The following is a 17,806-nucleotide window of genomic DNA, read 5'->3' as shown; positions in this document are numbered from 1 at the left end:
TGGACTTTTGCACAGTCCCAAAATATGCTGCAACATGTCCGTAAGGAACACCTCCGCGTAGCGATAAGGTGCCCACACTGCGGCACGTACATCACACAAAGGCTGCGCATGCACCAAGACACGTCTATCTGTCGCCTTCTCGTGGAGGGAACTGATATGGAATGGGAGCGGAGGGCGCGGAATGCCCTCCAACGCACAGAGGCTATGGGATTCGTGAACGGGCGGGAGCTGTCTGATGGCGTAGTCCGGAAGCTCGTGAACGCGCTACGACCCCTCATAGAGACTGGCCGCTCACGACCGCAGGACATCGTGGATGGCATCGATGCGTGGATGAGGGAGGATAGCGGGGCGGAGTGGGGATGGCAGAGGAGCACAGACATTGTATGGACGCGGCCCACCGCCCACACGTTTCCTTCGTGAGGGGTTTTATCGTCCTGTCGTCGATCGCTATCAATCCAGATCTCTTCCCCTTTCTCTCCAAGTCGCCATTTTCTGTTCCGTTCCGGCACTGTGAACGTGTCTGTACTTGCATGCAATGTCACATACCGACAAATCATCCTCACATCGCTGCCCCTCGGCCGACAAAGCAAGCACGACAAAGAAGCCTGCTATCAAGATTCAAATGCAGGCCTGAAACGAAAACAGCGACTTCCTCCTGATCTGCCCAGCTGGAGTAGTAAGAGGTGGTATTCCAATGTGCATGACCGAGATAACCTCAAATGCCCAGCACGTGGCGCTATCGCCTCGCGGAAACAACCCCGCGCTGGGCCCCGTTCACAACGACGTCCCATCTGAAAGCCTTGATCAGATCGTCTGATGGGTTTGTTTCTATTTAACGGGTCAAGGAAAAGCATCGACGAGTGCAGAACGTCTGTAGTAGCAAAGAGGGTCTTAGATCCGTAGTTTTTCAGGATATTAGGATAGAAACATTTCTAAGGCGGCAATGTACACGATGTGGTCAACGTTGTTCCAGGATACCTCGCAGCGTACGAAGCTCGGAAGCAAGTCAGACGGCGAGGACAGATTTGATTCATGCCTTTTCAATCAGATGTCAAGATGACGGGCACGTTCCGCGAAAGGACACAGTCCTTGTCCGCAGCTCGTCTCGTATAAGAGAATGCGGCATCGAATGGGAGCGCGCTGCGTAACCTGACCGCGATGGTCGACGCAACAGGTCTGGTATGCATGTTCCACGGCCCGTCGAGTATCATAGACACGCAAGGTGTTGCTCTCGGTCAGGAGCTGAACCATTTTGAGGGCAAGATATAGAACAGGATGGGGCATAACGTCTAAGACGACGGTCATTCAAAGATGTGTGTGTCCCCCGATCAGGACAACGGAAATTCACAGGGTTGTTGTGGATGTCCATCCCATCTTTCGAATTTGGGGCTTCTTCCTTGAGAAAGGCCAGGCGAGAGCATCGAGGGTGCACACCTTTAATACGTGGTGTGAGGGGACCGGCGTCCTCGGTATCGACCGAGCCTCCTCAGCGCAAGCATACATGCCGCCGGAGCCCGAGTCCACCGGAATGTACAGCAAGGAAGCAGAGCTGAGAGATGCGTTAGGATCCTACAGTCTTGCCTGGCGGAGGAGTCGAGCGTTGAACCTGCTAAATTAGATGAAGGAGAGACGCGAGATTAACGATGGGGCAAACGTACGCACGTGTCCTGTAATGCGAGAAACTGTGTTTGGAGTCTGAGAATGCGGAGGAGGGACGACGATGGGACTCGATGAGTGGTTGATGCCGCACGGCGGAGGGGGCTGTAAGAAGCTGCGTATGAAAACAGTAGCGAGCGGCGCAATGCGTTGTACATTCACTCGCACCGCTTGTCGCATCCTGATCACAGTGCTCGTTGAGTTTGATGCTTCACGCCTGTGAAGGCGGACAGTGAGCCACAAAACAACTGATATTTTCCAGGTGTCGGGGGTTCTAGACACATGATAGGATATTCGAGAGGGTACAACATACACGACGTCTTCAGGCAGTTGCGAGATTCTGCAACTTGAATACAACGGAATAAGCTCCTGGCCATCCGTGGTTTACTAAAAGCATTCAAGGATTAGATGAAGTGGATCCCATCTTCGCGCTAATCACCTTATATTTCTCTGAGGATCACGGACCTCTGATCTTGAGCTTCAATTCAGGCTACGTCCCGGTCATGACTTCGTATATGTCCCCGTCGTCCGCAGGCGCGCGTCGCGACAACCGCTGACCCCAGAACCGCATCACAGGCTCCCACTCGTCGCGCGTACGGGGCATGGAGACTTCTCCTTCCTCTCCTCCCTCATCGTCCGTGAGTTTAACGGGGAAGCTCGCTTCGGTGACGGAATCGAAGGCTTTGCGCAAGGCCGCAAGAGTGGAGGCGGCAGAAGGACGAGTTGCGGAAGGGCGGTGGAAGTAGAAGAGCGGGGTCGGACAGGCCGGCATTCCTGGTGTGGGGTAGGAGAGAAGGGATCCGCAGACAGAAGCTACAGATCCGAGCGCACCCACGCCTGCGCTCGCGTCACCCTCCTTCTCCTTGTCTTTTCCCTTCCCCTTCTCCGCCTCGCGCGCCCATCTGACTACGGTCTCGACAGCGACACTCCCACCCTGCGCGAACCCAAACATGTGCACTCTATTTGCAGGCCATTGGCACTCGGTAGTGAGGTAAGAGATGACGGTAGAGATGAGATCGAAGGCTGGCGTCGGATCCGCTTGTGGGTCAGGCTCGGCGAGCGCTGTGAGGGAGGGGTACCACTGGAACCCGGGAGCGTCAAGGAAGGGAAGTCTGGATAAATGGAAGGTGAGAAGTGAAGTGGGATGGAGCGCGAAGGGGGAGTTGCGCTCACTGCAAAGAGGCACAGAGCGCGAGGGTAGCCGTCTGCGGGAGATTGAGCGCACGCCCGAGACTCGCGAATGGGCCATGCGTATCACCTAAACCGCGAACGATCCAGCCCCACAATCATGTTCACGTCCAAAAATGAGGACAAGACTACGAATGAGAAGTCAGACGGACGGACCGAGGCCGTGGAGGAGGACGAGAAGGTTCTCGTCGACGCCATCGGGGCTCGGGGTGTACGTGAATGGGATCGGGAGTGCTGATGCGTTCGGCCCTGGCTTGGTGCGTGGCGAGCGGCGGATCTGTGCGCCGATGTCAGCGCTGGCGCGGACGTGTATGTCGGTAGGGTCTGGCATGAAGGATCACAAGTGGTCGATGGTAGAGGAGCTGGTGGATATTGACCAGCATTGATCGCATCCGACTTGCATTCTTGAATATTCGGCAGAGATCGGCATGTCACATGTATACATTGCATCAGCGCCCTCACACATATCTATTTCATTGATTCCACCCTCCCTTCCAGTGCCTCAACCTCCCTCATTGCGCAAGGAGCACAAGCCCCGGATTTAACACTGGTATCAATTTCTTGCCGCAGAAAACGTCCCCTCGTTGCAGAGAATGTTGACTCCGGTACAGATTTTGAACTCCTTACTCCGCGAACGTCTTTACCGGACCTGTGTACGATCTATTAGACCCGATTTTCAGGCCCGAGCTGCAACCTCCGGACGGCGCATCATACATACCAGCAGATAGCAGCTCAGATGGCAGGCCTCGAAGCGATGCGTAACATCTGATCAAGCCATTCCCCCCACACACGCAAGTACTACGTTCCCGCTCTCTCACATCCAACAAGATCATTGGCTAGTCGTGTCAAGCTTTGAGCTGACAGGGTTTTGTGGATGCCAGACATCGTGAACGTTCTCTTCGTAAGGGTCAAAGCAACCCTCAGCGGCACGGCAGCATGGGCTTGTCGCATCGACTCACATATATGGCGCAAAAAGTCCCAAACGATCCAGTTATCAGCTATGGCCGCCCGAGAGTCGGCCGCAGCGCACACAATTGGACGGGGTCTTCAACTGCGCGAAAAATCGACAAGAGATACAGATACAGTACATATTGTCTGATGACGTGTCAAGGATCTCTCTGGAGCCCAAAACTTGTAAGAACGACGACAAGACGGCAAAAAGGCCCCAAAATCGCAAACGAGTTGCCGGCGCGCACAACTGTGATTCGACCGCACGAGAAATCGACATCGACCGAATTGGTAAGAAATACAGATACAGTACACATTGTACGACGATGCGCCAAGAATCCCTCTGGAACTGAAGAAAATTTTGTAAAATACACGGGAGTCAAAGAAAGAAAGTCCGAGGGTCTTTAGGCCTCGTACGGGGGAGGGTCCGAAATACGGCAATCTGGTCGAGGTCTGGGGCTATACGGTAATGATGATAGAGCGTCGACCGAGACCGCGCTAAAGGGACGTTGGACGGAATACGGCCGGGGAGGGATGATCTGGGAAGCCGGTCCCTCTTCCGAGGGTACCAGGGTGTCGGGCGGCACCTGAGAAGTTTGAGTAGGTACGACGGGCGAACCCTCCGGCATACTAGAAGCGCGGACGGGACCGTGGTGCAGACGTATATAGATCCCTGACCGGAGCTGTCTGAGCTCGCGCCGCAGGCGCAGGTAGAGAACGATGGCCGCCAGGGCCAGAACCAAAGACGCGCTCCCGAAAACTGCGCCGCTGATGATGAGCGACTCCGAGTAGCTGTGAGATCGGGGACAAGAGCGGGAGGTAGAATGGGGAGGAAGAATCGTGGCCGATGGGATAGAGGAAGTCGTGGCCGATGGGAAAGAGGAAATCGTGGCCAATGGGAAAGAGGAAGTCGTGGCCAATGGGAAAGGGTGAGTCGTGACCAATGGGAAATGGCGAATCGTGGCCAAGTGGAAATGGTGAATTGTGGTCGTTGGAGAGGAGGAAATCGTGGTCGTTGTTGGGACGAACGAGATATTGGTGAGCAATGGAACGACGGGGGGGGGATAAGGAGGACGAAGTGAGCGTCAAGTACGACCCTCGCACGCAGCATGATTGGTGGGGCGTGCCAATGTTCAAGGATAGGCTGTCTGAGGGTGCCGGCACTGGTGGGATACCATACTCCATGGGAAGATAGGAGAGTAGACCTCGCGCGCACGTGCAGCCGATGATGTCAAACGCAAAGCAGATCGAAGGAAGGACGGCGAAGAACCTGAATTCGCGGCCTAGAACACGATAATATATATACAGCGACAGGCCCGACAACGAACACAGCACAGCATCAAGAACCCAACGAGGACAGCGGTTCCGGAAATCGAGAACCTACGAGGATACATCTCCGACGCCATAGAGACTGCATCGCTGCCCAAGAAACTTCATCCCATCGTGCGAGTGTGGCTTTGGGCCCGTCGCAGACGCTATCGCACGAGTTCCGAGCAGGACATCCTTTGTCCGATCCAGGTGTCGGCGCACAGACCACGCGCCGTCCATGGGATACCTCCCGCACATCGCTCGAGGCATTCGCGCACGCTTGGTGACGATCTGATCATCAAAGGTCGCCAACTGTTCAGCTCGGGCAGCCAAGACAACAGTTGGAGGGCGTCGGGCGTTGTACCGTTCGGGTGCCATCAATCAATCACCGTACGCTGCAAAATACCGACCGATTGACGGTGCGGGCCCTATAAAGGCTGCTGGCTGGCTGGCCGCTCACGACCGACGGACGCAACGAACGGCACCGATTCGTGGATGAACAAAGTCGATAGCGGGGCCGAGTGGGAATGGCGGAGGGGCACAGGCATCGCATGGACGCGTCCCGCCGCCCACACTTCCTTCGCGAGGGTTTTATCATCCCGTCGTCGATCGCCATCGATCCAGATCCGTCTCTGAGATCGCCTTTGACGGCCCCGTTCCGTGCCGTAAATGTGTACGTGCTCGCATGTAGTGTCGCATATACATACCGACAGGTCATCCCTCGACCGACGAAGCAAGCACGGCACAGACGCTCGCTATCGACGCCTTGACTGCGGATATACGAGGAAAGGGAAGCGATTCCCCTGCGGTCTGTCCGGCCGATCCACGATCGAAAGGTAGAAAGAGTCTGTACTAGCGAGAGGCGCGGACCGTCAGTACCGCACTGTGCACGGCCGAAGGCGATAGCCCAGAGATGCTCAGCACGCGGCGCATGCACGCCAGAGCCCGCTCTCCCGCCGGCTCTGTTACTTGCGGTCGGACGGTCGGCCTCCACTTGGCTTTCTTGACACATCGCCGAGTCGTGTCTCCCACCTGGGCGTTAGCGAGAGAGATACAGGGGGAAAAGCAGCGCGGGGCGCACATCCAGGTCGGCAGAGAACGTCGAGTCGGAGACCGCACTCCAGGGGCCCGGGCAGACAGACGCAGCCCCGACAGAGCGAGTCTGCGACGGCAGCGGAGGGTGCAGGGGCCTGCCTTGAACAACGCAAAAGGACATACAGACGGACAGACGGACGGACAGACACAGCCTAGATGAACCAAGTCGGCGTCGGCGTCGCGATGCGTCCTACACCAAGCATGCAACATGCCACATTTTCATCGCGCTCTCGCGTGGCAGAAGCGCCGAGCACCGAATCGGACGGCGAGAAAAGCCGTGGTCCGACGCGGTCCGACGCACTCTACTATAGTCTCCGTGGCCGACCTAGCAACGCAGAAGACAGAAGGCAGAAGACGGAAGACGGAAGACAGAAGGCATGGGCCGCGATGGCCTCGCGAGTGCGGCGTCGGCGCACGCGGCAGAGCCTCGACCAACTGGCTAGCGAAGCGCGAAGAGGTGCTGCGGGCGGCTGTTACGGGCGACGATAGGGAGGGTCGGCCTGCCGCGAGAGGAGCGTCGCGGTCGCCGGGAAGGAGCTGCGCTCGTGGAGGCGCACGACACGACACGACGCGACGCGACACGGCGTGGGACGACATGGCACGGCGCGGCACGGCGCGGAACACGGCCAACAAACCGCCGGCGTTTCCTCGCGCGCGCGCCCCTACAACGAAACGAAACGAAACGAAACGAACCAGACGCTCGGCGAGCTGTGGAAGGCTGTGGCGCATCTCTGTAGAATAGAGCGAAACGAACGAAACGAACCAGACGCTCGGCGAGCTGTAGAGGGCTGTAGCGCGTCTCTGTAGAATAGAGCGCAACGAACGCAACGAACGCAACGAACGCAACGAACGCGACGAACGCGACGAACGCAACGAACGCGACGAACGCGACGAACGCGACGAACGCAACGAGCGACAGAACCAGCCGACGGGAAACAAGAAGCGCTCGAAGCCGCGCTCGAAGCCGCGCTCGAAGCCGCGCCGCCGCGCGCCCGATGTTCATGCCATGGCGGGCCGCCGAACGTGCGCGCCGGACACGAGCGGCAGAGCGCTGCGCGACGGGACCTGATGCCGATGCCGACGCCGATGCCGACGCCGAGTTTGTGTGCGCGTGTGCGCGGCGGGGCGCGGTCCGCGCGGGGAGTCGAGCGGGAGGAGTCGAGCGCGGCGGGACGGGACGGGAGGCGGCGCTGCGGGGAGGCTCGGAGGCCGCGGGGGTGCGTGCCGGGATCGGGGCCGCAGGATGAGCTGCGGGGTGAGCGGGGGACGGAGACGGCGGCGATGTGGTGCGATGCGGTGCGGCGACGGCGGCGGCGAGGGCGAGGGGGCGAGGATGGAGGGGCGGGATCGCTGGTGCGGTGCGGTGCGGTGCGGTGCGGTGACAGGTCCGGATGCGGATGCGGACGTGGCTGCAGATGCGAATGTAGATGCGAGTGCGGGCGGGGATAGGGCGCGGGGGACTGGGGCCGAACGGGGTGTGGTCGATGTGCGCGTGGGTGTGCGTGGGTGGGGACGCGGGCTGCGGGGACGGAGACGCTGGAGAGGAGGCTAGAGAGGGGCGGCTGGGCGGACGGTCGGAGGGGGTCGGGACGATGGGGCAGGGTGGTGATGGGGGACGGGCTGGTGACGTACGGTGCGCCCCGCGGTCTGGGTTGGATGGCGGCGGGCGGGCGGGTGCAAGGGAGCCGAGGGCTTCTACGACTGCGACCGCCATGGCAATGGCTATGGCTATGGCGGGCTTGCGTGCACGGGACGGGCCTGGGCTGGCCCGTGCGCACGAGGGGGCGGGGGCGGGGCGGGACGAGAGAGGGGCGAGAGGGAGGGACGAGAGCGCCTTGGAGGAGGAGGGGGGGACGTGTGCGATCCGAGATCTGGGGCCGGCAATTGGAGACGATGGGATGGGAGATCTGGCTGCCGCTGCCGTGACGCTTTCGCACTTGGGTCTCGCCTTCCGCACCCGCCCCTCGCTTCCCCCTCCCTGCCCCTCTCCGCCCGCGCGCTCCCTGCCCATGCGCGCGCAAGAGCCCAAGCGACGACGGCGACGCGCCGCGCTGCTGTGGCTGAGCGCGGGAGACGTGACGGGGTGCGTGACGGGGTGTGACGGGTTTGTTGATTGGTGGTGCCGCTCGTCGTCGGTTTTTCCCGCCACCTCACCGCCAGCAGCGAGCTCGCACACACGCGCAACGCACACACACGACCGGGGCACTCGCGCGACAGCACCAGCAGCGGCAAGAGCCATCGCAGCAGCAGCGGACGCGGGACACCCGGGGAGCGATTAGGAAGCAGGGCCGAGGCGCGTGCGGGGCTTAGGGCATTCGGCCAGCGCAGCTGTGCAGCGAAACACTTGTTTGAGGAGAGCGCACACCGCACGCACACGCACACGCACACGCACGCACAGACGCACTCCAGCCCGTCTATTCATATTCGTGACGTCCCTCCGCCGTCTTCTCCCTCCGCCCCTCCCTCCGCTCCGTGCGGACACCACCCGTCGCCGCCGTCGTCATCGTCGTCGACCGCGCCCCCCCTCCTCCTTTCACCCCCAAAACGTAAGCTTTCCCTTGCCCTGTCCCGAACCCTGTGACCCCTCCCTCGCCCGTCGCCCGCGTAGATGCGCTGATCCCCACGATGATCCCCGATCCCCTTATCTCTCCTTATCGCCCGCGCCCGCGCCCTGTCCTGTCCTTCCCGCCCCGCCCCGCTCCCTTTGCGCAACCCACGCTGACCCGCCCCGCCCTTCCCCTAGCATCACTTGACCGCGTCGCGATCCCACGCCCCCGCGTCCTCCAGCATTCCGCCCCCTCCTCGGTCAGTCCTCCCCTCCCCTCCCGTCGCGCCGCCCGCACCGCCGCTGATCTCCCCTTGCCGCCCCACAGACGCGCCCACGCGCACAATATATCCACCCGCACTGACCCCCCCCCCCCTCGCCCCTGAGGACTGACGACAGCGATCCAACATGAACATGAACCTCAACAACCTCCCCTCCTCCTCTGGCACACCCACACCCGCCCCGCCCCCCTCCTCCTCCGCCGCCGCCTCCGCCTCCACCACCACCCCAGGCCTCATCGGCGGCAGCGGCGGCTTCCAGCAGCACCTCCAGGCGCAACTCCAGCAGGCGCAACTCCAGCAGCACCTCCATCAACAACAGCAACAGCAACAGCATCATCATCATCAACAACAGCAACAGCAGCAGCAGCACCCCGCCGGCATGGGCATCAACATGGCCAGCATGGCCAACATGGGCCCCATGGCCAGCAATCTCGGCGCCATGTCCAACCTTTCCGGCTTGTCGAACCTCGGCGCCCTCGCCGGCATGGGGGGCGTGCCCGGCGCCGGCGCATCCGTGAACCCCGCGCTGCTCGCACAGCTCCAGGCCCAACAGCAGCAGCAGCAGGCCCAGCAGCAGCAGCAGCAGCAGCACAAGGTCGGCGGCGGTATGTTTGGACGCGGCAGCGGCGGGGGCGGGGGCGGGGGCGGCGGCGGCATTGGGATGGGCATGCAGGGCCTCGGGATGCAAGGTCTCGGGATGCAGGGCCTCGGGATGGCCATCCAGGCTCTCGGCGGACAGCAGCAGCACCCACAACAGCAGCAGCACCCACAACAGCAGCAGCACCCACAACATCAACAACAGCAGCACCCACAACATCAACATCAACATCAACATCAGCACCAGCAGCATCAACAACATCAACAACAGCAGCAGCAGCAGCACCAACAGCAGCAGCAGATGGCGCTGAACCCCGCGATGCTGCTACAGCAGGCTCAAAGCGGCGGCGCGACTTCCGCCTCCGCGTCCGCATCCGTATCGCCATCGAATAACGGTACCGGCGGCGGCACCGGCGGTGGCGGTGGCGGTGGCGGGATGAACATCGGCATGAACGGCGCAGGCGGGAGTCTCGGCTCCAACGCCAGCAGCAGCAGCAACAGCGGCGGGAACGGTGGCGTCAACCCCGCCGCGCTGGGCATGCTCGGCGGCGGCGCCGGCGCCGGCGTCCAGGGCGCGTCTGCGACGGCGCAAGGCTTGGGTCTCGGGCAGGGACTCGGGCAGGGACTCGGGCAGGGACTGGGCGGGGGCGGGGGGCAAGGGTTCGCGGGGCTGGGGGGGCTGACGCCGGGGCAGGTGCAGCAGATGCAGCAGATGCAGATGACGCCGGGGCAGATGGCGCAGGTGCAGATGCAGATGGCGCAGCAGAGTCAGCAGCAGCAGGGGCAGCAGGGGCAGAGTCACCTGGGTCAGCAGATGGCGGGGATGGGGATGACGCCGGCGCAGATGCAGCAGCTCGGGCAGGCGCGGATGATGGCCGTGGTGAGTGCTTTTGCGATCGCGTCGCGTCCCCGTTCGCTCGCGCTTTTTTGCGCATTTTGCGCATTTTGCGCGATTTCTGTTATGACTTTTTTTTTTTTTCTTTTTGCGCGTCGTTTCTTGTGGTTGGAATGCGGCGCTGATCGTGTGCTCTTCGTGGTAGCAGCAGCAGCAGCAGCAGCAGAGGCAGTTGCAGGCGCAGGCGCAGGCTCAGGCGCAGTCGCAGTCGCAGGCGCAAGGCCAGGGCCAGGGCCAGGGACAAAATTTCGCGCATCAGCAGCAGCAGCAGTTTGCGCGGGACCAACAAGCGCACGGGCACGGCCAGCAGGGCGCGCAGGGCCAGCAGGGCGCAGGACAGCAGGGCGCGCAGGGGCTGCAGGGCGTGCTCGCGCAGCAGCAGGCGCAGCACGCGATGGCCGCGCTGTACGAGCGCGAGCGCGAGCGCGCGCGCTCCGCGTCGTCCGCGTCGTCCTCGCACCACGCGCACCATGCGCCCGCGTCCGCGTCGGCGCAGAATCAGGCGCATCTGGGCGGCCAGCAGCAGCAGGGGTTCCAGCAGATGATGCCGCCGCCGCCGATGAGGCCGCCGTCGTCGCGCCCCGGGACGGCGCATTCGCAGCATTCGTCGCGTTCGCCGCCCGCCAGCGCCGGCGGCAACGTCAGCGTCAACGTCAACGCCAACGCCAACGCCAACGCGAACGTGAACGCGAACGCGAACGCACACGCGAGCGCGCACGCGAATATGAGCGCGATCATGGGCGCGAGCGGCGGCGGCGGCGGCGGCGCGGGCGGGCAGATGCAGCGCCCGCCGAGTCGGCCGAGGACGTCGTCTGGGATGGGCACGGGGATGGGGATGGGCACGGGGATGGGGATGCAGATGGGGATGGGGATAGGGATGGGGATGGGCGGGATGGGCATCGGCGGGATGGGGGGGATTGGAGGTATGGGCGGCGTGGGCGGCGTGGGCGGCATGGGGGGCATGGGGATGGGGATGGGGATGGGGATGGGGATGGGGATAGCGAAGCCGCCGACGCCGGTGCAGACGTCGGGCTCGTCGCCGTTTGGAAGCGGCGGCAGTGGCGGGGGGTTCGGCACGCCGAATCCGGGCTCCGTGTCGCCTGGGCGGAAGCGCAAGCTGACGGGCGGCGGGCTCGTCGGTGTTGGCATCGGAGGAGTCGGGGCAGCAGCGGGAGCGGGAGGGCAAGCGATGGCGGTGGACGAGTTTGGCGCGAACGGCGTGGGTATCAACGGCGTTGGCGTCGGCGTCGGCGCGGGCGGGATGGACGGGGCGCTGCTGGGCGGCGCGGGCGGGGGAATGATGGGCCCGCCGCACGTCGTGCCGAGCAGGATGGGGATGCCGGTCGGGACGGGGATGGGGGCCGGGATGCAAGGCCACGGGGCGGACGTGCCGCTGCCGCTGCCGATGTCGATGTCGATGGCGATGCCGTTGGCGATGCAGAGCCCGATCGCGATGCAGGGCCCGATGGGCGCGCCTGGGACGCCGCAGATGGGAGGCATGGGCGGCATGGGCGCGGGGTTGGGAGGCATGGGTAGTGTCGGGATGGGGGGCATCGGGATGGGAGGGATGGGGAGCATGGGTATGGGGAGGCAGGCGTCGCTCCCGCCTGCGCCGTCTACACCCGCGCAGGTGCATGCGCCATTCGGGGGCGGACAGCAGCAGCAGCAACCGCTCACTCCGCTGCAGCAACAGCAACAGCAACAGCAGCAGCAGCATTTACAGCAGCACCAGCAGCACCAGCACCAGCAGAGGATGGAGAGCCCCGTGCGGCAGGCGTCGCAGCCCCCCATCGCGCTCGGGCCGTCCATCGGGCGGCTGTCCGCGGCCGGGCTTCCTGGTGTGGGCGTGGGCGTGGGCGTTGGCATGGGCGTGGACCCCCGCGCGTCGGCCCTGGCGTCTGGGTCACCTGCGATATCCGCGAGCGGAAGCGGTGGCGGCGGCGGGCTTTCTGGCCTTGCGAACTCGAACTCGAGCTCGAGCTCCGGCGCGGGCGCGGGCGTGGCTCAGATGGGGGCGGCGGCGGCGGCAGCGGTGGCGAGCACCGCGCACTCCTCGAACGCAGGCGCGAGCGCGGGGGCGATCCCGCTGCCGCCCCTCCCGCCGGGCGCACGCGTGAGCAAGGCGAACACGCGGCTGACGCTCGTCGCGCCGGACGCGGTGGCGCCGCTGCGGGCGGACGAGGTGCGCGCGGTGGAGGGGTGGATGGCGCGCGACGCGGCGTACGAGGGCGCGTTCCGCGCGATGGAGGACCGCATGCGGGGCGAGGCGCGGGAGGTGCGGCGCGCGGGGCCGGCGGGCGGCGGGCGGTTCTGGTGGGAGGTGTCGGACCGCCGGGGGCGCGGCGGGAAGTTTGGGGTGGTGTATCCCGGGCAGCAGCAGCAGCAGCAGCAGATGCAGATGCAGATGCCGCAGATGCTGGCGATGCAGCATGGGAAGAGGCGGAAGAGGCGGGAGGGGCTAAAGCTGTGGGTCGCGCGCTCGTTTTTTTTTTTTTGCGGGTGGGCGTTTTGCTGACTGTTGTGTTTTTTTCTTTGGGGTTTTTTTTCTTGGGTTCGGTTTTGCTGTGCTCGACGACGACGATGGCGGCGTGCGCGCGTCACAGGCCCCGTAAAATCCGGTCGGAGGACGCGGACAGGCCCGAGCAGCTCGTGCCGATACGGCTCGAGTTTGACGTCGAGCATCATAAAATGCGGGACACGTTCGTGTGGAATCTGAACGGTGCGTGGGGCTGTCGCCGCTCTCGCTGATTCGTTTGAGGCGCGGAGGCTGACTGGGATCGTTCATGCTCTCGCTCGCTCGCTCGCTGTGGAACGCGGCGTTGTATTGCATTGCATCTCTCACACATACTATGGACACGGACACGGACACGGACACGCGCAGACTCGGTCGTCACGCCTGAGGTCTTCGCGCAGTCGGTCGTAGACGACTACCAGCTCGCGCCGAGCTACCATGCGGTCATCACCAAGTCGATCCAGGACCAGCTGAGCGACTTCAAGGCGCACACGGCCGCCGCGCTTGGCGACGAGGAAGGAAACGGCGCGCCGCGCGAGGTCGCCGTGGGTGCGGGCGAGCTGGAGGGCGAGGAGGCCAAGTGGTGGGAGGGGTGGCGGAAGCGCGTGCGGGTGGACGAGCGGAAGGGCGGGGGGCGGAAGAGGCGGAAGGTGCTCGTGGACGTGGATAACGATCGGGAGATGGTGCCGGTCGGCGTGGACGAGATCGAGGTCGACGAGGACACGTCGCCGGAGGAGATGCGGATCTTGATCAAGGTGGGTTGCGTTTTTTGTTGGGCGGGCCCCCACATGCACGATGAGCTGATGTGGGTCGCGCTGGCTCAGCTCGATATCATCGTCGGCCAGATGAAGCTCGACGACCAGTTCGAGTGGGATATCGACAACTCGAGCGCGTCGCCGGAGATGTTCGCCGAGGTGTATGCGCGGGAGCTGGGCTTGGGCGGGGAGTTCAGGTGTGTGGCTTTCTTGTTCGATAGGCTTGCTTTGGCAGGTGTGCTGACTGTGACGCAGGACGGCCATCGCGCATTGCATTCGGGAGCAGGTGCAGACGTACCAAAAGTCGCTCTTCCTCGTCGGGCATCCTTTGGATGGCACCGCGGTCCAGGACGACGACCTGCGCATGTCCTTCCTCCCCTCGCTCTCCTCCGCCTCGCGCTCGATGGACCAGGTGTCCGCGTTCACGCCGCTGCTGAACTACCTCAGCGACAGCGAGATCGACCGCAACGAGAAGGAGCGCGAGAAGGAGCTCAACCGCCGCCGCAAGCGCAACACCCGCGGCCGCCGCGGCATCGCGCTGCCCGACCGCGAGCCCCCCAAGACGTTCCGCACGCCGGCGATCGGGTTCCCAGAAATGGACCCCGCCGCGCTCGCGCTCGCGCAGGCGGCCGCAGCGCCGACTTCGAGGCGCGCGGCCGCGGCCGCGGCGTCTGTGACGATCGCGAACATGGTCGCGTCGGAGAACGGGACGGCCGTCGTCACGCCGACGCTTCCGATGGCGACGCCCGCGCCTGCGCCTGCGCAGCAGAAGGAGAAGAAGCCCAAGGGCCTGTTCCGGCCGCCGAAGTATCCGGACTCCGTCATCAACGCGCGCGCGCACGTGGTGCTGCCCACGCCGTGGACGGCGGCGGACGCGTCGAAGCTTCCGCCGCCCCTCGAGAACGACCCGCCCGTGGAGGCGGCCGCGCCGCCGGACAGCAGGGTGACGAGGGTGATCACGGCGAAGCGCGCCAAGGAGCTCGAGCGCGAGGCGAAGGAGAAGGAGTTCGCGGACGGACAGCACGCGAATATGATCGACGGCGTGTGGCACTGCTCGAACTGCGGCTGCCCCGAAGACATCGCGATCGGGAGGCGCAAGGGCCCGCTGGGCGACAAGTCGCAGTGCGGGATGTGCGGTGAGTCGCTGGCCGTCTCTCATATACCGTCTTGTGTCGTGCTGTGCTCTGATGCCGCTATTTGTTCGTCGCCCTGGTTGCAGGCAAGTTTTGGCACAGACACCGTCGTCCCCGTCCCGTCGTATACAATGCCGATCCCGAGTTCCACCTCAATCTCCGCAACGAGAGCGAAAAGGCGAAGACGGTCGCCAAGCGCAAAGGCGGGGCCGCCGCGCTTCGCGCCGCGAACGCATCGGCGGCGGAGCAGGAGCCCCCGTCGACGCCCGCTGCTCCGCCCCCTGAACCCGAGACGCCTGTGCGCGCACCGAAAGCGGAGATGTGGGTCGAGGTGCCGCCACCGTCCGCGCGGTCCAACGCGGCGGCTGAGGATGACAGACCGGTGTCGCCTGCCTCGTCTGGCAGCTCGAGCGCCTCGGAGCCCCCGCTAGCGCAGAAGCTCAGGATGAACGGACACGGCGGTAACAGCAAGGAACAGGCCGACTTGTTGCCACCCCCTCCCGCGCCCGAGCCAGCGTCGACAGCAAATACAGTCAGTGTCTCTGCTCCCTCGGTTGTCGAAGGCTCATCCTCTCCGCACCTCGCAGCAGTGGTAAGTTACGTTTTGATTGACACCGACCCCTACCCCCCCACGTGGTTTCGAGCGTGATCAGATGAGTGACTTGTCTCCTGGCTTTGTTTTCTTTGGGTTCGGAACAGGCACAGGCACAGCCGCCGACGTGGCTAGTTGACGCGATGAAAAACACGAAAACGGAGTATCCGGACGACAGGGTCGAGCTCATCTTGCGCACTGTGAATTCGGTGGCGGAGTGGAGGGTCCGGTGTCTCGATTGCCCTGGCAAGGTATGCGCCCAGCTCCGAGTGGGGCTCGTCGTCCGTCTGATCGCCGTCGACTGACCGTCCGTCCCTCTGTTTGCCTGTGTCAGATGTATAAACCAGGGCCGGGCGAGTCGCTCTCCAACTTTGACGTCCATCTCAAGAATCGCAGCCATCGCGGGAAAGTCAGCGAGAGGTTAGAGCGCGCGACAGCTAAAACGGCCGTGGTAGTCGAACGCCCCGGGCCGGCCGCAACTGCCGCGGATATGCCTGCTGATGCCGCTGTCGTTGCGGCTGGGGCCGGGCAGTCGTCGTAGAGCTCTCCCAGCGGCGCGCGCGCGGTCAGTCACTTATCATTAATCGACGATCGTTGTGTGGCCCTTCTCCTATATACATCCCCTATATGCACTGCCACTGCTGTTTCCGTTTCTCTTTTTCTCTTTCCCCCCCTTCCTCTGTTTCCCCCTGCCTGTTTCTGTCTCCGAGTCCTCGACTCGAATTTCCTATTTTTTTCAATCTCTCATGTCTCCTGCCCGTCCTGTGCGGTTGTTGTTGGATTTGACGCCGAGCGTGCGCGTGCGCGCGTATATCATGTACATATGTGCTTGTTTTTTGTTTTTCTATAACTTTGTTCATACGCCGAATGTGGATACCATCTCACTGACTCGACGCGAGCTGAGGTTGTGGGACGCCTCATTCCTTCAGACCGTCCACACTACAGCAGTACGTCCTAGGGAAGGGTGGCTGTCAGCGTCACTGTCCCAGAGATGGATTTTATAATAAACAGAAAAAACTCTGCATTGAGATAAATTGCACAGGAAATGCGAGCGATTCAGAAAGAAAATGAGGTTAGCTATGAAGGAGACACACGCTAGTTTCTGAAGGTAAGGGAGTGGTTATTCTCCTCAGCAGACTGATAAATAGTCGATTGCGAATCGATTGGGTGGGTCTCTTCTATACACAAGGGAGTGGAAGGCTCGCTTTCCGGCATACGCGGCCTAAGAACCGGATGAGCGAGTCGAGACTCCTGCCTGCGTTCGATGACATCTTGTGAAGTGTAGTATTCAGCTTGCGCCATGTTTTCATGTAGACCTAAGAAGTGCGGCTACCTCCACTGACGGTTTTCCTATATGTAGGTGGTCATATATCTACAACTCTATCTGCAATCAGTGCAATGTCTTTCGAGCTACGGGGACCTTTCTCAGCAGACGAACACGGCGCCCCCATCCTGTACCGCCCGCGCTGGCAAATTGATCAATCACCGTAGAGATCCGTATGGAGCTCGCACTTTAGTCGCAGTCGAACTTACGATGTCATGCACCAGCGTGTGCACTCTTCAAGCATGGATACAGCAGGTCTATCAATTCGCATCACAGTCTGCTCACGAACCAAGAGATCCACACAGGATACAATGAAGGCGATCAATCAGCGGCAATTACAACCGGTCGGGGCTGCTCGGCCCACGCATCTTCATTGGCACACCAGCAATAGATATAGCTTAGCCGCCCGTGCCGCGCTATGAGGGACCCTGTCTTCGTTAATCCCTGTTTCATTCCCTTTTACCTCTGCTGGAAGTAGTGTATGTGGCCTGCCGCCCTTCATCTATGCATCTGTTCCCAGCTGCTCTTGCGACTGACGCATTCTTGTGGATGAAGTTTGGAAGATCATCCTGATTATATAGAATCACGAAGTCTTTCACCGTTCGACGTCTCAGCACGATTTTTTTCTAACCCATCCATATCTTTCTGGATCCAAGGTGGGTCTATTGACGTAGATACCTATCTGTTCCGGGCGTTGGACAGAGTGGCCAATCCCAAATCGCATTATTCGATCTAAATTTTTTGATGCAGCTGATGTCTACATTCGCAGATGCATCAGGAGAGTGTTGCCGGTTCGAGATATGCCATCTCCTACTCAAGATATTCCTGATGGTAGCTCTGCACCAATCAACCCCTCCTTGAGGTCCTGCGATCCCACGGGGGAAAGTAAGTGCTACCAAGTCGCAGAACGCTCTTTCAGTTCTGATACCTCCCTCGACGCCTCGTCATGCCCGAAGCGTCAATCTTCTCGCATCTAT

General features: G+C 62.2%; 6 protein-coding genes across 6 annotated transcripts; 4 read left to right on the top strand and 2 right to left on the bottom strand.

The window, feature by feature from the left end:
- Positions 1–1,561: 1,561 nt before the first annotated feature.
- Positions 1,562–1,836, bottom strand: HETIRDRAFT_421445 (uncharacterized protein; the record flags this gene model as incomplete). The annotated part of the gene is made up of 2 exons (XM_009552529.1): positions 1,562–1,606; positions 1,663–1,836. The coding sequence occupies 2 exons, from the start codon at positions 1,834–1,836 to the stop codon at positions 1,562–1,564; spliced, it is 219 nt and encodes a 72-aa protein (XP_009550824.1).
- Positions 1,837–2,146: 310 nt separating this feature from the next.
- Positions 2,147–3,175, bottom strand: HETIRDRAFT_326661 (lysophospholipase; the record flags this gene model as incomplete). The annotated part of the gene is made up of 3 exons (XM_009552528.1): positions 2,147–2,768; positions 2,830–2,914; positions 3,001–3,175. 3 exons carry the CDS (start codon positions 3,173–3,175, stop codon positions 2,147–2,149), a joined length of 882 nt encoding a protein of 293 aa, XP_009550823.1.
- A 1,662-nt stretch (positions 3,176–4,837) lies between these two features.
- Positions 4,838–6,937, top strand: HETIRDRAFT_118492 (uncharacterized protein; the record flags this gene model as incomplete). Its single annotated transcript, XM_009552527.1, has 6 exons — positions 4,838–4,958; positions 5,101–5,383; positions 5,405–5,490; positions 5,814–5,908; positions 5,957–6,187; positions 6,437–6,937. 6 exons carry the CDS (start codon positions 4,838–4,840, stop codon positions 6,935–6,937), a joined length of 1,317 nt encoding a protein of 438 aa, XP_009550822.1.
- A 1,156-nt stretch (positions 6,938–8,093) lies between these two features.
- Positions 8,094–9,126, top strand: HETIRDRAFT_454636 (uncharacterized protein; the record flags this gene model as incomplete). Its single annotated transcript, XM_009552526.1, has 3 exons — positions 8,094–8,278; positions 8,356–8,741; positions 8,804–9,126. The coding sequence occupies 3 exons, from the start codon at positions 8,094–8,096 to the stop codon at positions 9,124–9,126; spliced, it is 894 nt and encodes a 297-aa protein (XP_009550821.1).
- A 22-nt stretch (positions 9,127–9,148) lies between these two features.
- HETIRDRAFT_446283 (uncharacterized protein) lies at positions 9,149–16,371 on the top strand (the record flags this gene model as incomplete). Its single annotated transcript, XM_009552525.1, has 9 exons — positions 9,149–10,498; positions 10,659–12,979; positions 13,117–13,232; positions 13,395–13,780; positions 13,850–13,977; positions 14,036–14,916; positions 15,000–15,505; positions 15,613–15,756; positions 15,840–16,371. 9 exons carry the CDS (start codon positions 9,149–9,151, stop codon positions 16,044–16,046), a joined length of 6,039 nt encoding a protein of 2,012 aa, XP_009550820.1. The 3' UTR covers positions 16,047–16,371.
- On the top strand, positions 16,252–16,509 carry HETIRDRAFT_326733 (uncharacterized protein; the record flags this gene model as incomplete). Its single annotated transcript, XM_009552524.1, has 1 exon — positions 16,252–16,509. One exon carries the CDS (start codon positions 16,252–16,254, stop codon positions 16,507–16,509), a length of 258 nt encoding a protein of 85 aa, XP_009550819.1.
- Between the last annotated feature and the right edge of the window lie 1,297 nt (positions 16,510–17,806).

This window comes from Heterobasidion irregulare (assembly GCF_000320585.1).
Source record: "Heterobasidion irregulare TC 32-1 unplaced genomic scaffold scaffold_10, whole genome shotgun sequence".
Lineage (NCBI taxonomy): Eukaryota > Fungi > Basidiomycota > Agaricomycetes > Russulales > Bondarzewiaceae > Heterobasidion > Heterobasidion irregulare.
Note: the sequence above shows the minus strand (reverse complement) of the source record. Positions and strands in the feature narration are given on the sequence as shown.